Source organism: Pleurodeles waltl, chromosome 4_1 (assembly GCF_031143425.1).
Source record: "Pleurodeles waltl isolate 20211129_DDA chromosome 4_1, aPleWal1.hap1.20221129, whole genome shotgun sequence".
Taxonomy (NCBI): Eukaryota; Metazoa; Chordata; class Amphibia; order Caudata; family Salamandridae; genus Pleurodeles; species Pleurodeles waltl.
The window spans coordinates 938,175,207-938,192,902 of record NC_090442.1 but is presented as its reverse complement, the minus strand read 5'-3'; the positions used below and the strand labels follow the sequence as shown (position 1 = coordinate 938,192,902).

The following is a 17,696-nucleotide window of genomic DNA, read 5'->3' as shown; positions in this document are numbered from 1 at the left end:
ATGCTTCCATGACAGGGTGGGGAGCACACCTCAATCACCACAGCATTCAAGGACAATGGGATGTACACCAAACAAAATTTCATATCAATTACCTAGAACTGTTAGCAGTATTTCTAGCGTTAAAAGCCTTTCAACCCATAATAACACACAAATACATTCTTGTCAAAACAGACAACATGACAACAATGTATTATTTAAACAAACAAGGAGGAACACACTCAACACAATTGTGTCTCCTAACACAAAAAATATGGCAGTGGGCGATTCACAACAACATTCGCCTAATAGCACAATTTATTCCAGGGATCCAAAACCAACTAGCAGACAACCTTTCGCGAGACCACCAACAAGTCCACGAATGGGAAATTCACCCCCAAGTTCTGAACAAGTACTTTCAAATTTGGGGAACACCCCAGATAGATTTGTTCGCAACAAAAGAAAACGCAAAATGCCAAAACTTCGCATCCAGGTACCCACACCGCGAATCACAAGGCAATGCTCTATGGATGAGTTGGTCAGGGATATTTGCATACGCTTTTCCCCCTCTCCCTCTCCTTCCATATCTAGTAAACAAGTTGAGTCAAAACCAACTCAAACTCATACTGATAGCACCCACATGGGCAAGACAACCTTGGTATACAACTCTACTAGACCTTTCACTAGTACCGCATGTCAAACTACCCAACAGACCAGATCTGTTAACACAACACAAACAACAGATCAGGCATCCAAACCCAGCATCATTGAATCTGGCAATTTGGCTCCTGAAATCCTAGAATTCGGACACTTAGACCTTACACAAGAATGTATGGAGGTCATAAAACAAGCTAGAAAAGCTTCCACTAGACACTGCTATGCATCTAAGTGGAAAAGATTTGTTTGCTACTGCCATACCAATCAAATCCAACCATTGCATGCCTCTACAAAGGACATAGTGGGATACTTACTACATTTGCAAAAAGCGAATCTCGCTTTTTCATCTATAAAAATACACCTCGCAGCAATATCTGCTTACCTATAAACTACTCATTCATCGTCTCTATTTAGAATACCAGTTATTAAAGCATTCATGGAAGGGCTAAAAAGAATTATACCACCAAGAACACCACCAGTTCCTTCATGGAACCTTAACATCGTCTTAACAAGACTCATGGGTCCACCTTTCGAACCCATGCATTCCTGTGAAATGCAATATCTAACCTGGAAAGTCGCATTTCTCATTGCAATCACATCCCTCAGAAGAGTAAGTGAAATACAGGCATTTACCATACAAGAACCATTTATTCAAATACACAAAAATAAAATAGTTCTAAGAACAAATCCAAAATTTCTACCAAAAGTAATCTCACCATTCCATTTAAATCAAACAGTAGAATTGCCAGTGTTCTTCCCACAACCAGATTCCGTGGCTGAAAGGGCACTACATACATTAGACATCAAAAGAGCACTAATGTACTACATTGACAGAACAAAGCTAATCAGGAAAACAAAACAACTGTTCATAGCTTTTCAAAAACCACACATAGGAAATCCAATCTCTAAACAAGGCATTGCTAGATGGATAGTCAGATGTATTCAAACATGCTATCTTAAAGCCAAAAGAGAACTGCCTATTACACCAAAGGCACACTCAACCAGAAAGAAAGGTGCTACAATGGCCTTTCTAGGAAACATTCCTATGAGCGAAATATGTAAGGCTGCAACCTGGTCTACGCCTCATACATTTACTAAACACTACTGTGTAGACGTACTAAATGCACAACAAGCTACAGTGGGCCAAGCTGTACTAAGAACATTATTCCAAACTACTTCAACTCCTACAGGCTAAACCACCGCTTTTAGGGGAGGTAACTGCTTTATAGTCTATGCGAAACATGTGTATCTGCAGCGACATATGCCATCGAACTGAAAATGTCACTTACCCAGTGTACATCTGTTCGTGGCATTAGTCGCTGCAGATTCACATGTGCCCTCCCGCCTCCCCGGGAAGCCTGTAGCCGTTTAGAAGTAGATCTTAAATCTTAAACATTTGTACATTTGTAAATAATTATTATAAACTTTTTATGTACATACGTATTCACTCCATTGCATGGGCACTATTTATAGCAAACAACTCCATCCTCACCCTCTGCGGGGAAAACAATCTAAGATGGAGTCGACGCCCATGCGCAATGGAGCCGAAGAGGGAGGAGTCCTTCGGTCCCGTGACCAAAAAGACTTCTTCGAAGAAAAACAACTTGTAATACTCCGAGCCCAACACCAGGCAGCGGACTGTGCGAAACATGTGAATCTGCAGCGACTAATGCCACGAACAGATGTACACTGGGTAAGTGACATTTTCATTACCCTTATGCCAGACCCCCCACCTCCCACCCCCCACGTTAGCCCCGACTGTTCCTATCAGTTCCTGTTTTTCCACCTGTCCTGAAAGTGAGCTTTCTCCTTACCTATCACACTCTGGTTCAGGTAATTTTTTTTACTTTGCTATATTATCACAGATACTTCTCAGGAACCAAATAATTTCTGTTTAATATAGGCTTAGCACTGAAGGTTGTGTCCAGTGTTGCTTCAAAACACAAACATTGTCATTTTGTGCAATCAGAAATGCTTATCATGAAAGCTGTATCATCTGTTTCAGGACCCTCATCTACCTTGTTAGCATCTCCTAGAAGAGAATGATCTACTTAAAAAGCAGGTACCCTTGGTACAAGAAGCTTATGATGGGTTCATGACTGAATCACAATGGTACATGTCTGATACAGCACCAATCCAGACAAGACTGAAGGAGCCTGGGATAGATTAGGTTTTGACAAGATAACCCTTGGAATGGTAGTCTGACTCCAGCCCAGTTACTTGCACTGGACCTCAATCCTAGATTCCTCCTAATTGCCAGTGCTAGGCATACCTAGGAATGATGCCTTTCAAATCTCCTGGAAATTTCCGGTTTCTCTCTTGCTTTGCCCAAGAAAACGCCCAGTACAGAACTAAGGCTTGCTCAAATACATCACTACTAAGAAGAGAAGCGCAGTTTTCTTTTGTACAGATTTTGATACTACTTCTTGTAGGTAAACCTGCTAAGGCAAAATCACTTTTGCAGAGTCTCACTCTCCCGTATCCACTTCTGTACTCTCCCTATGTCATACACACACTTTTTGATCAAATCACATTTCCAGAGTAGGAGAAAAATGTAGATAATGTTAACCCTGCATGTGCGTCCAGAAGAACTGTTGAGCATATTTGTATTGAAGACTTGATTTAATTTGTTTGTTGCTATAAGTTTATTGTCACACTCTCCATTTTATTCTAGGTCCATTCTTCAGTGCCATCATCTATAACTTAGTATTTTACTTCTGTCTAAATTCAGATGCCTTCTGTTTTTTGCATATAATTTATCATGCAAGGCTGATGGTTTTCTTTCTGCCATACAGCCACTGTCCAAAATATTAGGGATTTCTACGTCTGCTACAGCAGTACTGACATATTTGCTAACACACCCTTCAGAACTTGTATTTCCTGTGGCTAAATGCATCTGTCAATTTTTGTGGTTCATTTGTAGATGTGTTACCTGAAAAGGCACACACGATATACCACACCAGTCAAAATGCTCTCTCTGTTGTTCATCCCACATTTCTGTTGCTCCAGGTTTCATTTCATTTCCCAAATTCATCAGATGCCCAATGCTGGATACAGTGCACCTTTTATTGATGTGGTGGAAAGAGAGCCTCTTGGCTTAACAAAACTTTAGAATCCTGCAGTGGTTAAGATTCTACATGTCCTTTATTAGTCTAGTGGATTCTACTGTTTGACATTTACTCAGCTGTCCCCTACCTACTAAGCCATTTTGGGCATGGGATCCTCTATAATGAGAAATCCATTTCTGCTCAAACAAGATCTCATTCATATTCCATCACTTCAAATTTTTGGATATGAATACTCCCTTCTTAAGCATAAGACTTTTATAGAAGAAAATGTTCAACCCAGTCTGCAGTGGTCGCTGCTCATACTCTGCTCCTGGGGCCAAGAATCAAAGCTTCAGGAATATCGTGGTAAGATTTCCGCCAAGAGTGAATTGTTATTAATCCATTTGCCACAGCAATGAAGCCCTGTGGAATATCACTATATAAAAGTGTAAATCGGAAGACGTCAACAATGGACATGTTTTCAATGAGGAGTTCCGAGTTACAAAATAGTTAAAAATTAAGCTAGAATTACTTATGTCGTTAAGAACACCGAGGCTAAAATCATTTGCTTTGTTGACTTTTACAGTTCATGTATAAACTTCATACGGTTATTGGCAACAACATAAACATTTTATTTATTAAAATTAAAAAAAGTCAGTGTTAGAGACAACTGTTGGTGTTACTTTATCACAGGAGGATATTTCCTGCTTTGTGTTTTAGGATTTATGTGTGATGTTTGGAAATGTCTTTTTCTTTTTTGGAAACTGTTGCTACTATTGTAAGGCCAAAAGTGGGGAAAGAAATTCTGTACGTTTTTTAAATATTGTTTTTTTTACTGTTTTGATTTGAAAGAACACTGGATAACCGGAGTTTGCAAAGGGTGTTATTGGTCATGACCATTTATGGGACCCTTACATGACACAATGTATGTATTTTTTTGTTGGTAATTAGTTTTTTTTGTATTTTACCATCATATTTCATATTCTCGTACTATTTTTTAACACTGTAGGAAATAGATCCTTACTTAACTCAGTTTATCAACTATGGAAGGATCAAATTCCGTGTAAATCATGCAGGAATTCAAATTTGTGACCTGCGGGTAGCACACATTTCTCATCAGTGAGCTCTTAATTTCCTATGCTGTCTAACTGTCCTGTTTAGCTTATGATAATTGATGCTAGGACAATACGGGTAATCGTGCAGCTAAGCTGCTGTGTTAATAATAAATTGACTGACATAACAAACAGTGAATACAGCAATTTGCATGCAAAGGCAAAAATAGCTTAATCGCCTTCTATGTTTTATGATTTTAAGACTAGTTATTATAACTGAATGCCCTGTTTTCTTCTTATTGTACTTACAGAATTGTAAGTCAGAGTGCCATCTTTGCCGCCGAGTGCAAGCTCCTTGAGTCATTCATAATAACATCTATCTAAAGCTTTCCTTCCTTGAAATTTAAACCAAAAACTTGCAGTAGGAAGAGGGGATTTAATTTGAAAATTCAAGGCATTTTCTCTAGTTTCTAAGACTGTAATGAGATTTTATCTTTGCATTTTATAGATTCCTATTGATGTGCTCTGTGACTATCCAGTATCGCGCATCGTCCACGGTTCTACATTGGTGGACACACAGGTCCTTGATTTATAGCATTTTTCTTTCCCTGGTGTTGTCATTTGTGTGGCCAGTCGTAATAAGGGCTAGGGGTATTTCTCAGCTGACTTGTTTCGAAGGCAAAGCAGTAATGACACATTATTTAAAATCTTTCTCTTCCCACACCACGGTAATTCGTAGTCTCACTGACCAATTTTTTTTTCTTGTCCAATATAGCCTCACATCTTGCTAATGTCCTTTTCGTCCTACTTTGCATCCCTTATTATCCGGTGCTAACCTTCTCAGACTTGTCTCTTTTCTTGCATGTTCTACTAGTCCCCATAATCCGAAAAGGGCCATTCGAAATTTTGCTGCAGGACTTTTCAACCAGCTCCCCAGTAAACAAAAATTGGTTGTGTTGCACTTCTCACTGTTAAAAACTGAACGTAATTTTTGACTTTATGTATGGTTTATTTTTGCAGCTTCGCCTGTATCATTGTTCCAGAACCTTTGAACCGCACTGTAAACAGTACAAAAAAAAAGACAGTTTTTAAGATCTTTAAAATTTTCATACACATGCAAAATCATGGATCATTAATAGGATCTTAAATGCGAAGGGCTTCCATCATACAAACTTTACCCTTTACTTATGGAAAATTGCCATCTTTAGGGGCTAGTGAGTCTGCAAGAATGATGACAAATCAGCAGGCTACATCCTCCAATGAATTATGAATGTCCTTTGATATGGCAAAAGTTTCATTTCTCTCGGTCGACTGTTTCTGTATTTACTACTGAAGAGACCTTGATTAAACTAGGCAATTTTAGGAGTCTCATGTTTAGAAAGAACAAGGACTCTCAGCTCTTTAGCTAATGTTTTTGCCATTTCTCGTGCCAGAAGAACAAGATTGCATAGGCAGAGCAGTAGGCTTTTAGTGTGGTCAGGACCACTTTGTATTGTAGCACCTTCTGTAATATGAATTGTACTAGTACGTATTTAGGGCCTATGTAGTTGCAAAGGAACCCTCATCTTACACAGAAACAGATCAAGGGATTCACTTGTGTATCCATGTTTCTGCTATGTATGACATCCCTTGCTAAAAATCGTAAGTTTTTGTTAGTGAAGTAAACAGTCCTGATTTGTTGAAGGTGCATACTATGTTGATCTACCCTACCAGCCTGGACCACATCTTCCTTTTTTATTTAAAATGTATTTATAATTGCGGCCTTTCATTGTACTAAGTCAACTAGATAATTACCATTATGTAAATTTCCCAAGTTATAAAATAATTCTTGGTCCTACAAGGCTTAGTTTATTGCACAGAGCAGAGAGAAGGACGGAGGGTTTTTCAAAGGCATGTACCTATACTACTGATTTAAAAGGTACCCACATCAACCACTGATACTATTTATTGCAAGTGGTACTATTAATATGCAACATCTGGGAAATAAAGTTTTTCTAGTTGGAAAGATTGTCACAGCCGTTTTGCTGGATGGTATTTCCTCTTCCTCCTACTGCTGTTTTTGGTATGTAGCTTACTTTCAGCCAGTTGTTGAGAAAGAGCAGGTTGAGAGTAGTGAAAATTAATAGTGATGTGTGACGTTGATCTTGGTACTCTAAACCGGTTCTCCCTGCCCCCCCCCACCCGCCTACCACCCCCGAAAAGCCTTGATCGCCATAGCTTCCCTGTTAAGCACATAATGTCCAATCTTGGTAGAAACACATAATTGGACATCATAGGAGAGAGATCTAGTGTGCTGGAGACATGTATGCAGATCTTCCCTCCTCACCCCCCAGCAAGATTTGAAATAACAGCATGCTTTAGTTAAGCTTTTTACAAACAATTGTGATGAAGGAGACTTAGGACTAACAGTACTGTGCAATATCATGAGCATATTTTTGTTGTTTTAGCTGTAATTTTCATTGTACTTATTATTAATTACAGTGTCGAAATATGGTACTGCACATGAGCAAAATGTCAGTCTTGATTTGTTTTTTTCATTTCACAAACGGGTCTCTCAAGTTTGAGAGTGGGTGAGGTGTTATTCAACCCAATATCCAATTATATTTAGTAAAATGTTTCTTGGAATTTTCAACTTTAAAATAATTACTACAGTCAAATATTACTACAAGTATCTAGGTAGAAACCTAGTTATAAATATTTAGACTATGTTTTTTTAAGTGAACACACCCAACTGTGTATCTGAACGACTTATTTTTGTTTTTCTCTGTAGGCACTATGGAACTGGAAACCCATTCAAAGTGAATAGAATGATTTGCTTGTGAAACAAGAGATTCTGCAGATATGGTTCTGTACACCAGGACAGACATACCAAAAATCTTGGAGGATTTATTTTGCTACTACCTTTCAACATTACAATCTTCATCTCCATAAAATCAGCTGTTGAATTTTTTTTTACTAAACTGCACCACAAAATCCATTGGAATCAAGTTGGAACTGTGAATACAAATGCAATTTGACACATTCTGCTCATTGAAGATAGTACATGATTGATGAATTAATTGTATTTATACATGAATGCTGAGTGTGAGTTTATGATCATGGAAAGCATTAAAGAGACATTCCCCCAAATGGAAAGGCATTTTGTAAAAGAGAAAATAAACCATTTTAAAAGTGAGACAGAAGACAGCAAAGAAAGCAGTGTTCTTGATAGAATGGAAGTAAAAAGTGAATCTGAAGATTTTAAACACACAGATAGCAGTGACGAACAAGGAGATGACCAAGAACAAAACTGCTTTAATAACTCAAGCAAATATTTGCCCACTGATAATGAAGATGATTATGGAGCTTTATTTTCACAGTACACCAATTCCCTTTATGATGTAGCAATGGAAGCTGTGACTCAAAGTATGCTTTCAAACAGAAATCTAAGCAATCGTAAAAAATCACCAGCTTGGAATCATTTTTTTATCTCTCCTCGTGACAGTACTAAAGCAATCTGTATGTACTGCATGAAAGAATTTAGCAGAGGCAAAAATGAAAAAGACCTAAGTACAAGTTGTCTTATGAGGCATGTGAGGCGAGCACACCCTACTGTACTCATTCAGGAAAATGGAAACTTGCCAGGAATATCGTCCTACTCATTGCCAACATTACTACCCCTGCAGCTTGCAGATGCAAGTGATCTAAATAATGTGCTTTCTCCTACAAAATTGGTCCAGAAAATGTCATCAGATTTTTTGCCTTCAGATGAAATGGAAGTAGAACATATTTCTCGAGCTTCATCAGATGATATCTTATCTGATTTATCAGTTTCTGAAAAATGCTGCAAAGAAGAAACCACAAATGGGTCACCCGAACATATATCTAATAATCAGTATGATGAAATGCCTGACAGTGGGGCTGAAAAAAATCTTTCAGTTCCAAAGAATTTATCTGGTTCCAGGAGACGATCTGCTGTATGGAAGCACTTTTATTTATCTCCTTTAGACAACTCAAAGGCTGTTTGTATTCACTGCATGAATGAATTTAGCAGAGGAAAAAATGGAAAGGATTTAGGGACCAGTTGTTTGATTCGGCATATGTGGAGAGCTCATCGATCCATTGTTCTACAAGAAAATGGTGGTGGGGCAAGCATACCACCTCCATATACTGCTTCACCTATATTGTTGCCTTCGTTGCTATCAGATGGAGATCCAACGTCTTCCCCTGGTAACTTGTTTAAAGAATCCATTTCAGTTTCCTCTTCTCCAGATCACATTTCAGAAGAAGGACCCATTAATTCATCCTCTGGAGAGTTGTTAATAGAGGATCCATCAGCCATCCTATCTTCTTCTGAAGATGTTGGAGACGTTTTAGCATCTTCACCAGAGAAACAAGGAGATAATGGAAGTCCCTTTATATTTGAATCTGGGGTTGTTTTTCAGCAAAATAAAAAGATTATGAAAAGACTTAAATCAGAAGTATGGCACCATTTTTCACTATCTTCAGTAGACAATCTGAAAGCAGTGTGCAGGTACTGCAATTGCAAGATCAGTCGAGGAAAAAAAGGTGATGTGGGCACAAGCTGCTTGATGAGACACCTTTGTAGACGTCACCCTGATGTTGTTGGAAACCAAAAGGGCTTTCTGGATGCAAGTTTGGCAAATTCTCCATATGCTACTTTAGCTTCTGCAGAATGTTCTTCAAAAGTGTCTGATTTGCCATCTGTTGTTGCCCATGATAATCCAGTTATATTCCCTGTCAGTAGCAAGAAGACTTCAAAGCTATGGAACCACTTTTCAATTTGCTCCGCTGATTCAACTAAAGTAATATGTTTGCATTGTGGACGTACAATTAGCAGAGGGAAAAAGCCAACAAACTTAGGGACAAGCTGCCTTTTAAGACATCTGCAAAGATTTCATGTAAATGCCCTAGGAAGCGATGGAGGCCCTGAGCCAGTTTTATCTACTGCTGTAGAATTACACATGCCAATAAGTACAGAACTACTGCCACCTTCTTCTTTGGATGAAACCAATGACAAATTTTGTGACTCTCACCCTGTTGCCAAAAAAATCACAAGTCTTGTAGCTGAAATGATTGCACTTGACCTTCAGCCATATTCCTTTGTTAATAATGTTGGTTTTAACAGACTACTTGAATACTTGCAACCCCAGTATTCTCTACCTTCACCTTCTTACTTTTCCAGGACTGCAATTCCTGATATGTACGAAAATGTGAAAGAAATAATTGTTTCCCATTTGAAAGAAGCTGAGAGTGGTGTGATACATTTTACAGCAGGGATCTGGATGAGCAACCAAACACGAGAATATCTTACACTAACTGCACACTGGGTGACTTTTCAGTCCTCGTTCAGACCTCAGTGTGAAGATTACCACTGCTCTGCACTTTTACACGTATCACAGATAGACTGTGACTATAATGGTGTCAGTATTCAAAAACAGCTGGAATATTTGTGGGAAACCTGGATAACCTCTTTTGGTCTACAAAATGGCATTACTGTAACAGATAATCATAGCATTGGGAAGACTTTAAATGAATGTGAGCATTCAAGTGTGCACTGTTTTGGCCACACTGTGAACATAATTGTTAGTGAAGCAGTTAAAAGCCAGAGAATGGTTCAGAATCTCCTCAGCATTGCAAGGAAGATTTGTGAACGTGTTCATCGCTCAGTGAAGGCAAAAGAAAAGCTGGAAGATCTGCAAAAGGAGTATGGACTTCCACAACATCCACTTATTCAGGATGTTCCCTCAAAGTGGAATACATCCTTTAATATGCTTGAAAGACTGATTGAACAGAAAAGAGCAATTGATGAGCTTTCTATAGAATGCAGCTTTCGTGAATTGATCAGCTGTGATCAGTGGGAAGTTATGCAGTCTGTATGCCATGCTTTAAAACCATTTGAAGCTGCATGTCGGGAGATGAGTATGCACATGGCCACATTAAGCCAAGTGATTCCAATGATTCACATACTTAACAGAAAGATTGAAATGTTGTTTGAAGAGACAATGGGTATAGATACTATGTTAAAGTCATTAAAAGAAGCCATAGTTTGTAGGCTATCCTCAACCCTTCATGATCCTAGATACATTTTTGCTACACTTTTGGATCCCCGATATAAAACATCCTTGTTTGCAGAAGAGGAGGCTGAACAATACAAGCAGGATTTAATCAGGGAGCTGGAAATATTGAGTTCTACCTCAGATGAGCCATTTTGTAATAGTTTGTCATCTAAAAAAACATTTGATGACCAAGATAGCATTTGGTCTCTTATGGACAGCATGAAAAAGTCAAAAGAAATCAAAGAGAAAGCTAAGTTACCAGAGGAAATTGTGGTTGCGTACTTAGGTGAAGAAGTACTTGAGCATAACTGTGATCCTCTTGCATACTGGAATTTAAAGAAGTTGTGTTGGCCAGTGTTGTCAAAGCTGGCTGTCAGATTCCTTGGTTGTCCCCCAAGCATTATTCCGTCTGAGAGACTGTTCAACACATCTAATGAGAATATTAGTGTTAGCCAATCAAGGCTAATGATAGAACATTTTGAAAAGCTAATATTTTTGAAAGTCAATCTCCCTCTCATCTACTTTCAGTATTGACACTCTAATTGCCAGATTAGAACCATTGTCATGGCATACTAGTTATTACTTGCATTAGTAACTAGAGTGGCAATCCTGCTGCAGTTGAGGGGCATGTATGACATCTAATCAGTGACTTTATTTATATTCATTAGTTTCTCTTTGGCTTTAAACATGTCTACATGTGCCTTATTCATAGTTCTTCAGGCTGAATATTGTAAATACGTTTTTTAAAACCTTCACACTAGAAACAGACCGTCCTATCAGTGTATAATATGGATTTGTAGCTTTTAATCTCCAGAACTGTAAATGAAGATGTACAAAGTTGGCCATTTTGTCATAGAATGGCATCAAAAAGATGTAAACAGTTTATTCTGTAGTTTGTTTTATTAAATTGTGCAAAAGAAGGCAGGTACTGTATTTTAGTACGAATAAATTGAGAGGCATTGGAGGAAGGCATGTATTTCCGTATATAAAAGGGCCAAAAGTTCTTGCATATAAGAAATAAGTAAGGAGTGTATGCACCACACCCATTAAGTTGAAGTGCAAAGAGACGTCAGCACATTCACTCTTATTAAATCATTCAGATGTCTGTTTCCTTTGCACAAATGTCAAATGGGAGTCTTTTTGTTGGCTAGCAATCAGACTTGTTCCAATCTTGCCAATATTATAGGATCCTATCCAACACTGTAAAACCATCTATTGTAATCTTGTAAATGTTGGTAATATTATCAATTTCGTGGTCAAAGGTAATTCTTAATGGATAACTGCCTTGCACCATCAAACAGTTTAATATGCATTGTTGGTACATATATACACCTTTTTATATAGTTTTTACAACTCCTTTGCAGCTGTTAATTTCTTGTTTAAAATCAAAGCAAATGGAACAACTATAGTTTAGATAACAAGTTAAATGAACTTTAACTTTGAATGCCCTTATTATGGGCGTATGTTTGACTGTTTTAAATGTTAATCTGTTTTAATAATGTTGGTCAGTTGACTACTATTGGTGTTGCAGAAGCAAGAGTATATGCGTCCTGGTTCACTGAAAAACGTTTTGTCCTTGTTCATGATTAAGAAAGCTCAGTAATACCTTTCTTAATAATCGTATTGCAAGTAAGTATGGTTCCTTTCCATATAATGAGAATTCCTGCCTCACGTGTGAATGATTAAATGTCATTTTTTGTTGGATTTTTTTTTAGGTTGTTTCAGGATTGCCTGTTTAAGACAATTAAGAGTGCTAAACCCTCCAGCAATCTGAAATTTTGAATGTGGTCTGTGATTGTAAATTAAAACATTGCTATATTTCTTAACCCTTGGTTAAAAATATTTTGCAGATTTTTCATGAAATACTTTGATGGGTGAAACATCAGTTACTTGATTGAGCCCCTTTGAAAATGTGTAATTGTGTTCAAAATACTGTACCTAAGCCTAATTTTATTTTAAAGTTATCATGTTTTAGTGTATTTATAAATGGTCAGGATCTTTGTTTCTAAAATTAAACTATTTGCAATTTTGTTAGTGTTAGTAGTGCTGCCTCTTATGTATATTGGTGCCAGATTGCGCAAATACTACTGATCAGAATGCACACGGGAATGTATTGAATGACTTAAGTCTCTCCTCCACATGCGTAATAGAAAATACATTTCTAAACAAACCAGTCTAGAGCTTGTTCTTTTTCCGAAAGACTACAGATTTCTTAGTCTTTAAATTCAGGCCAGTGTAAGGGCCAGACAGAAAGAATGCTTTCCGGTCTCCGATTTGCAGATTGATTTACAAATGTGTTTTTTTGAACTACTGAGTTGCAATCATTAGCAACTCTCTTTTCAACTATCAAAGTAGACTCCTGGGTCCCACACATCCATTTTATTTTTTTGTTGAAGCATTTGACATTTTCAGCTTACGATTTCTGTGAACAGTGCCAAAGAAGCTTTAAAACTGAAATGTATTGGTGCCTTAATGATAAAGTTCATGAATAGTAAAACCTCTACATTAATATGCAACAAGGAATCCGATGATGAAATAGAACATATTTACATGTTACAAAACATTTTTGAGAGAAATAACCCACCTCATGTTTACTCACTTTTAACCACCATTAAAACTTCTGCGCTTAATATTACATACTTATTCACTTTTATTCATGTGGCACTTCTTATTAAATGTTTATTTTTCTTGTTAATCACAATCATTAAAGATTTACTTCCCAGCTAGAACATCATAGGCAACCACTTAAACATATTTACCTCAAAAATGAATTTATATGTTATCCACTATTGGATCTTTCATAAATTCACATGCTTGAATCATCCACGTCGTCGAAGTGGGACTCCCACGGTACATAAAATAGCAATAATAAACATTTTTTTTTTTTTTCTGTAGGCTATAATGGAAACACCAGCCACTCATATAGCCTATCCAAGTCCTTTTGTGAAAAGGACCCAAACCTGCCTGCTGGCCAATCAGGCACCAGCACCCTCTAGAACTCTCTCCAGAGAAGCTCCTTCCCTCAGATTTTCTACCGCACGTCGTGTGAAGGGAGTCTCCCTGAGCTCTGCTCAGTTTTCTAGTTCTTCAGAATTATTTTTCTCTCAAGAAAGCTCTAAAAATGTCAGATTCTTCTAGAAAAGGCCTTTTCCGCCCTTGCAAGACCTGTGGAAAGAAAAAGCTCCATGTGGATGATCCACATAAAGAATGCTTGTATTGCTTCTACCCACAACACCAGGGTAAGTACTGCAAGATATGCTGTACTTTCTCCACAAAAAACCTCAGAGACCTTGAGGGTAGACTTCTGACATGGTTGCAGTCAAAATCCTGTACTTCAGGTGAGGAGAGTGGGTCAGAAAGGCCACACAAAAGGTCCAAATCTGAGGACCTGGGCCAGGCAGAAAGATCTAGAAAGCGGCAGAAATTACATCATGGACATACAAAAGGCTTACTAGCTTCAATTTCTTCTGAGCCATCTTCTCCTCGTCAAAAGAAGGAGACGTCCTGCCGTTCTCCTTCCTCTGAGCCTTCTACCTCTAGAAAGGTAACCATTAAAATTAAGTCGACGACGACACCATCATCAAAAACCGTGAAGACGACAACGGTGTTTACATCTACTGTCTCCACCACCTCGTCGACGAGACCATCGTTGGCGACGACTACCTTGACGTCAACGGTAAAGGCTCCTATTTCCTCTATTAAACCTCTGTCGACGAGGATTCCAGAAAAGAACGCATCGCTGACAACATCAATGCCTTCGTCGACGACCTCGTCGTTGATGACATCGACTACGAAAGCCCCGTTGACTGCAACACCACTGACGAGAGCTTCATCGGCTATCTCACCGTCGACGTGGACACTGTCGACGAGACCACCGGTGACAAAACCATCATCGGCGAGACCACTGTCGTCGACTGTAGGAGGCTGGACTGGCTTGTAGTGAGTACCAAGGGGTACTTGCACCTTGCACCAGGCCCAGTTATCCCTTATTAGTGTATAGGGTGTCTAGCAGCATAGGCTGATAGATAATGGTAGCTTAGCAGAGCAGCTTAGGCTGAACTAGGAGACGAGTGAAGCTCCTACAGTACCACTAGTGTCATATGCACAATATCATAAGAAAACACAATACACAGATATACTAAAAATAAAGGTACTTTATTTTTATGACAATATGCCAAAAGTATCTCAGTGAGTACCCTCAGTATGAGGATAGCAAATATACACAAGATATATGTACACAATACCAAAATATGCAGTAATAGCAATAGAAAACAGTGCAAACAATGTATAGTCACAATAGAATGCAATGGGGGCACATAGGGATAGGGGCAACACAAACCATATACTCTAGAAGTGGAATGCGAACCACGAATGGACCCCAAACCTATGTGACCTCGTAGAGGGTCGCTGGGACTATTAGAAAATATTAAGGGTTAGAAAAATAGCCCACCCCAAGACCCTGAAAAGTGAGTGCAAAGTGCACTAAAGTTCCCCAAAGGACATAGAAGTCGTGGTAGGGGAATTCTGCAGGAAAGACACAAATCAGCAATGCAACAACGATGGATTTCCAGTCGAGGGTACCTGTGGAACAAGGGGACCAAGTCCAAAAGTCACAAGCAAGTCGGAGATGGGCAGATGCCCAGGAAATGCCAGCTGTGGGTGCCAAGAAGCTGCTACTGGACAGTAGAAGCTGGAGATTCTGCAGGAACGACAAGGGCTAGGAACTTCCCCTTTGGAGGACGGATCCCCCACTCCGTGGAGAGTCGTGCAGAAGTGTTTTCCTGAAGAAAGACCGCCAACAAGCCTTGCTAGCTGCAAATCGTGCGGTTAGGGTTTTTGGGTGCTGCTGTGGCCCAGGAGGGACCAGGATTTCGCCAATTGCGTCTGGGGACAGAGGGGGCGTCGAGCAAGACAAGGAGCCCTCTCAGCAGCAGGCAACACCCGCAGAAGTGCCAGAAACAGGCACTACGAGGATGCGTGAAACGGTGCTCACCCGAAGTCGCACAAAGGAGTCCCACGTCGCCGGAGGACAACTTAGGAGGTCGTGCAATGTAGGTTAGAGTGCCGTGGACCCAGGCTGGACTGTGCCCAAAGGATTTCCGCCGGAAGGGCACGGAGGCCGGAGTAGCTGCAAAAGTCGCGGTTCCCAGCAATGCAGTCTGGCGTGGGGAGGCAAGGACTTACCTCCACCAAACTTGGACTGAAGAGTCACTGGACTGAGGGAGTCACTTGGACAGAGTTGCTGGATTCAAGGGACCTCGCTCGTCGTGCTGAGAGGAGACCCAGGGTACCGGTGATGCGGTTGCAGGGGGACGATTCCGTCGACCCACGGGAGATTTCTTCGGAGCTTCTAGTGCAGAGAGGAGGCAGACTACCCCCACAGCATGCACCACCAGGAAAACAGTCGAGAAGGCGGCAGGATCAGCGTTACAGAGTTGCAGTAGTCGTCTTCGCTACTTTGTTGCAGTTTTGCAGGCTTCCAGCGCGGTCAGCAGTCGATTCCTTGGCAGAAGGTGAAGAGAGAGATGCAGAGGAACTCGGATGAGCTCTTGCATTCGTTATCTAAGGAAATCCCCAAAGCAGAGACCCTAAATAGCCAGAAAAGCGTGTTTGGCTACTTAGGAGAGAAGATAGGCTAGCAACACCTGAAGGAGCCTATCAGAAGGAGTCTCTGATGTCACCTGATGGCACTGGCCACTCAGAGTAGTCCAGTGTGCCAGCAGCACCTCTGTTTCCAAGATGGCAGAGGTCTGGAGCACACTGGAGGAGCTCTGGGCACCTCTCAGGGGAGGTACAGGTCAGGGGAGTGGTCACTCCCCTTTCCTTTGTCCAGTTTCGCGCCAGAGCAGGGCTAAGGGGTCCCTGAACCGGTGTAGACTGGCTTATGCAGAAATGGGCACCATGTGTGCCCATGAAAGCATTTCCAGAGGCTGGGGGAGGCTAGTCCTCCCCTGCCTTCACACCATTTTCCAAAGGGAGAGGGTGTAACACCCTCTCTCAGAGGAAGTCCTTTGTTCTGCCATCCTGGGCCAGGCCTGGCTGGACCCCAGGAGGGTAGAAGCCTGTCTAAGGGGCTGGCAGCAGCAGCAGCTGCAGTGAAACCCCGGGAAAGGCAGTTTGGCAGTACCAGGGTCTGTGCTACAGACCACTGGGATCATGGGATTGTGCCAACTATGCCAGGATGGCATAGAGGGGGCAATTCCATGATCATAGACATGTTACATGGCCATATTCAGAGTTACCATTGTGAAGCTACATATAGGTAGTGACCTATATGTAGTGCACGCGTGTAATGGTGTCCCCGCACTCACAAGGTCCGGGGAATTGGCCCTGAACAATGTGGGGGCACCTTGGCTAGTGCCAGGGTGCCCTCACACTAAGTAACTTTGCACCTAACCTTTATCAGGTAAAGGTTAGACATATAGGTGACTTATAAGTTACTTAAGTGCAGTGTAAAATGGCTGTGAAATAACGTGGACGTTATTTCACTCAGGCTGCAGTGGCAGGCCTGTGTAAGAATTGTCAGAGCTCCCTATGGGTGGCAAAAGAAATGCTGCAGCCCATAGGGATCTCCTGGAACCCCAATACCCTGGGTACCTCAGTACCATATACTAGGGAATTATAAGGGTGTTCCAGTAAGCCAATATAAATTGGTAAAATTAGTCACTAGCCTGTTAGTGACAATTTGAAAGAAATGAGAGAGCATAACCACTGAGGTTCTGATTAGCAGAGCCTCAGTGAGACAGTTAGTCATAACACATGTAACACATTCAGGCACACTTATGAGCTCTGGGGCCCTGGCTGGCAGGGTCCCAGTGACACATACAACTAAAACAACATATATACAGTGAAAAATAGGGGTAACATGCCAGGCAAGATGGTACTTTCCTACATTGACACCATCA

General features: G+C 40.4%; 1 protein-coding gene across 2 annotated transcripts in view; it reads left to right on the top strand.

Moving 5' to 3' along the window:
* The window catches only part of ZBED4 (zinc finger BED-type containing 4), a 100,264-nt gene extending 87,439 nt beyond the window's left edge, over positions 1-12,825 (top strand). For both annotated transcript variants that reach the window (XM_069229710.1, XM_069229711.1), the window contains exon 2: positions 7,503-12,825. In XM_069229710.1, the coding sequence (XP_069085811.1) occupies positions 7,804-11,325 (3,522 nt within the window). In that variant the 5' untranslated portion in view covers positions 7,503-7,803 and the 3' untranslated portion in view covers positions 11,326-12,825. The remainder of the gene's footprint in view (positions 1-7,502) is intronic.
* Positions 12,826-17,696: the final 4,871 nt, after the last annotated feature.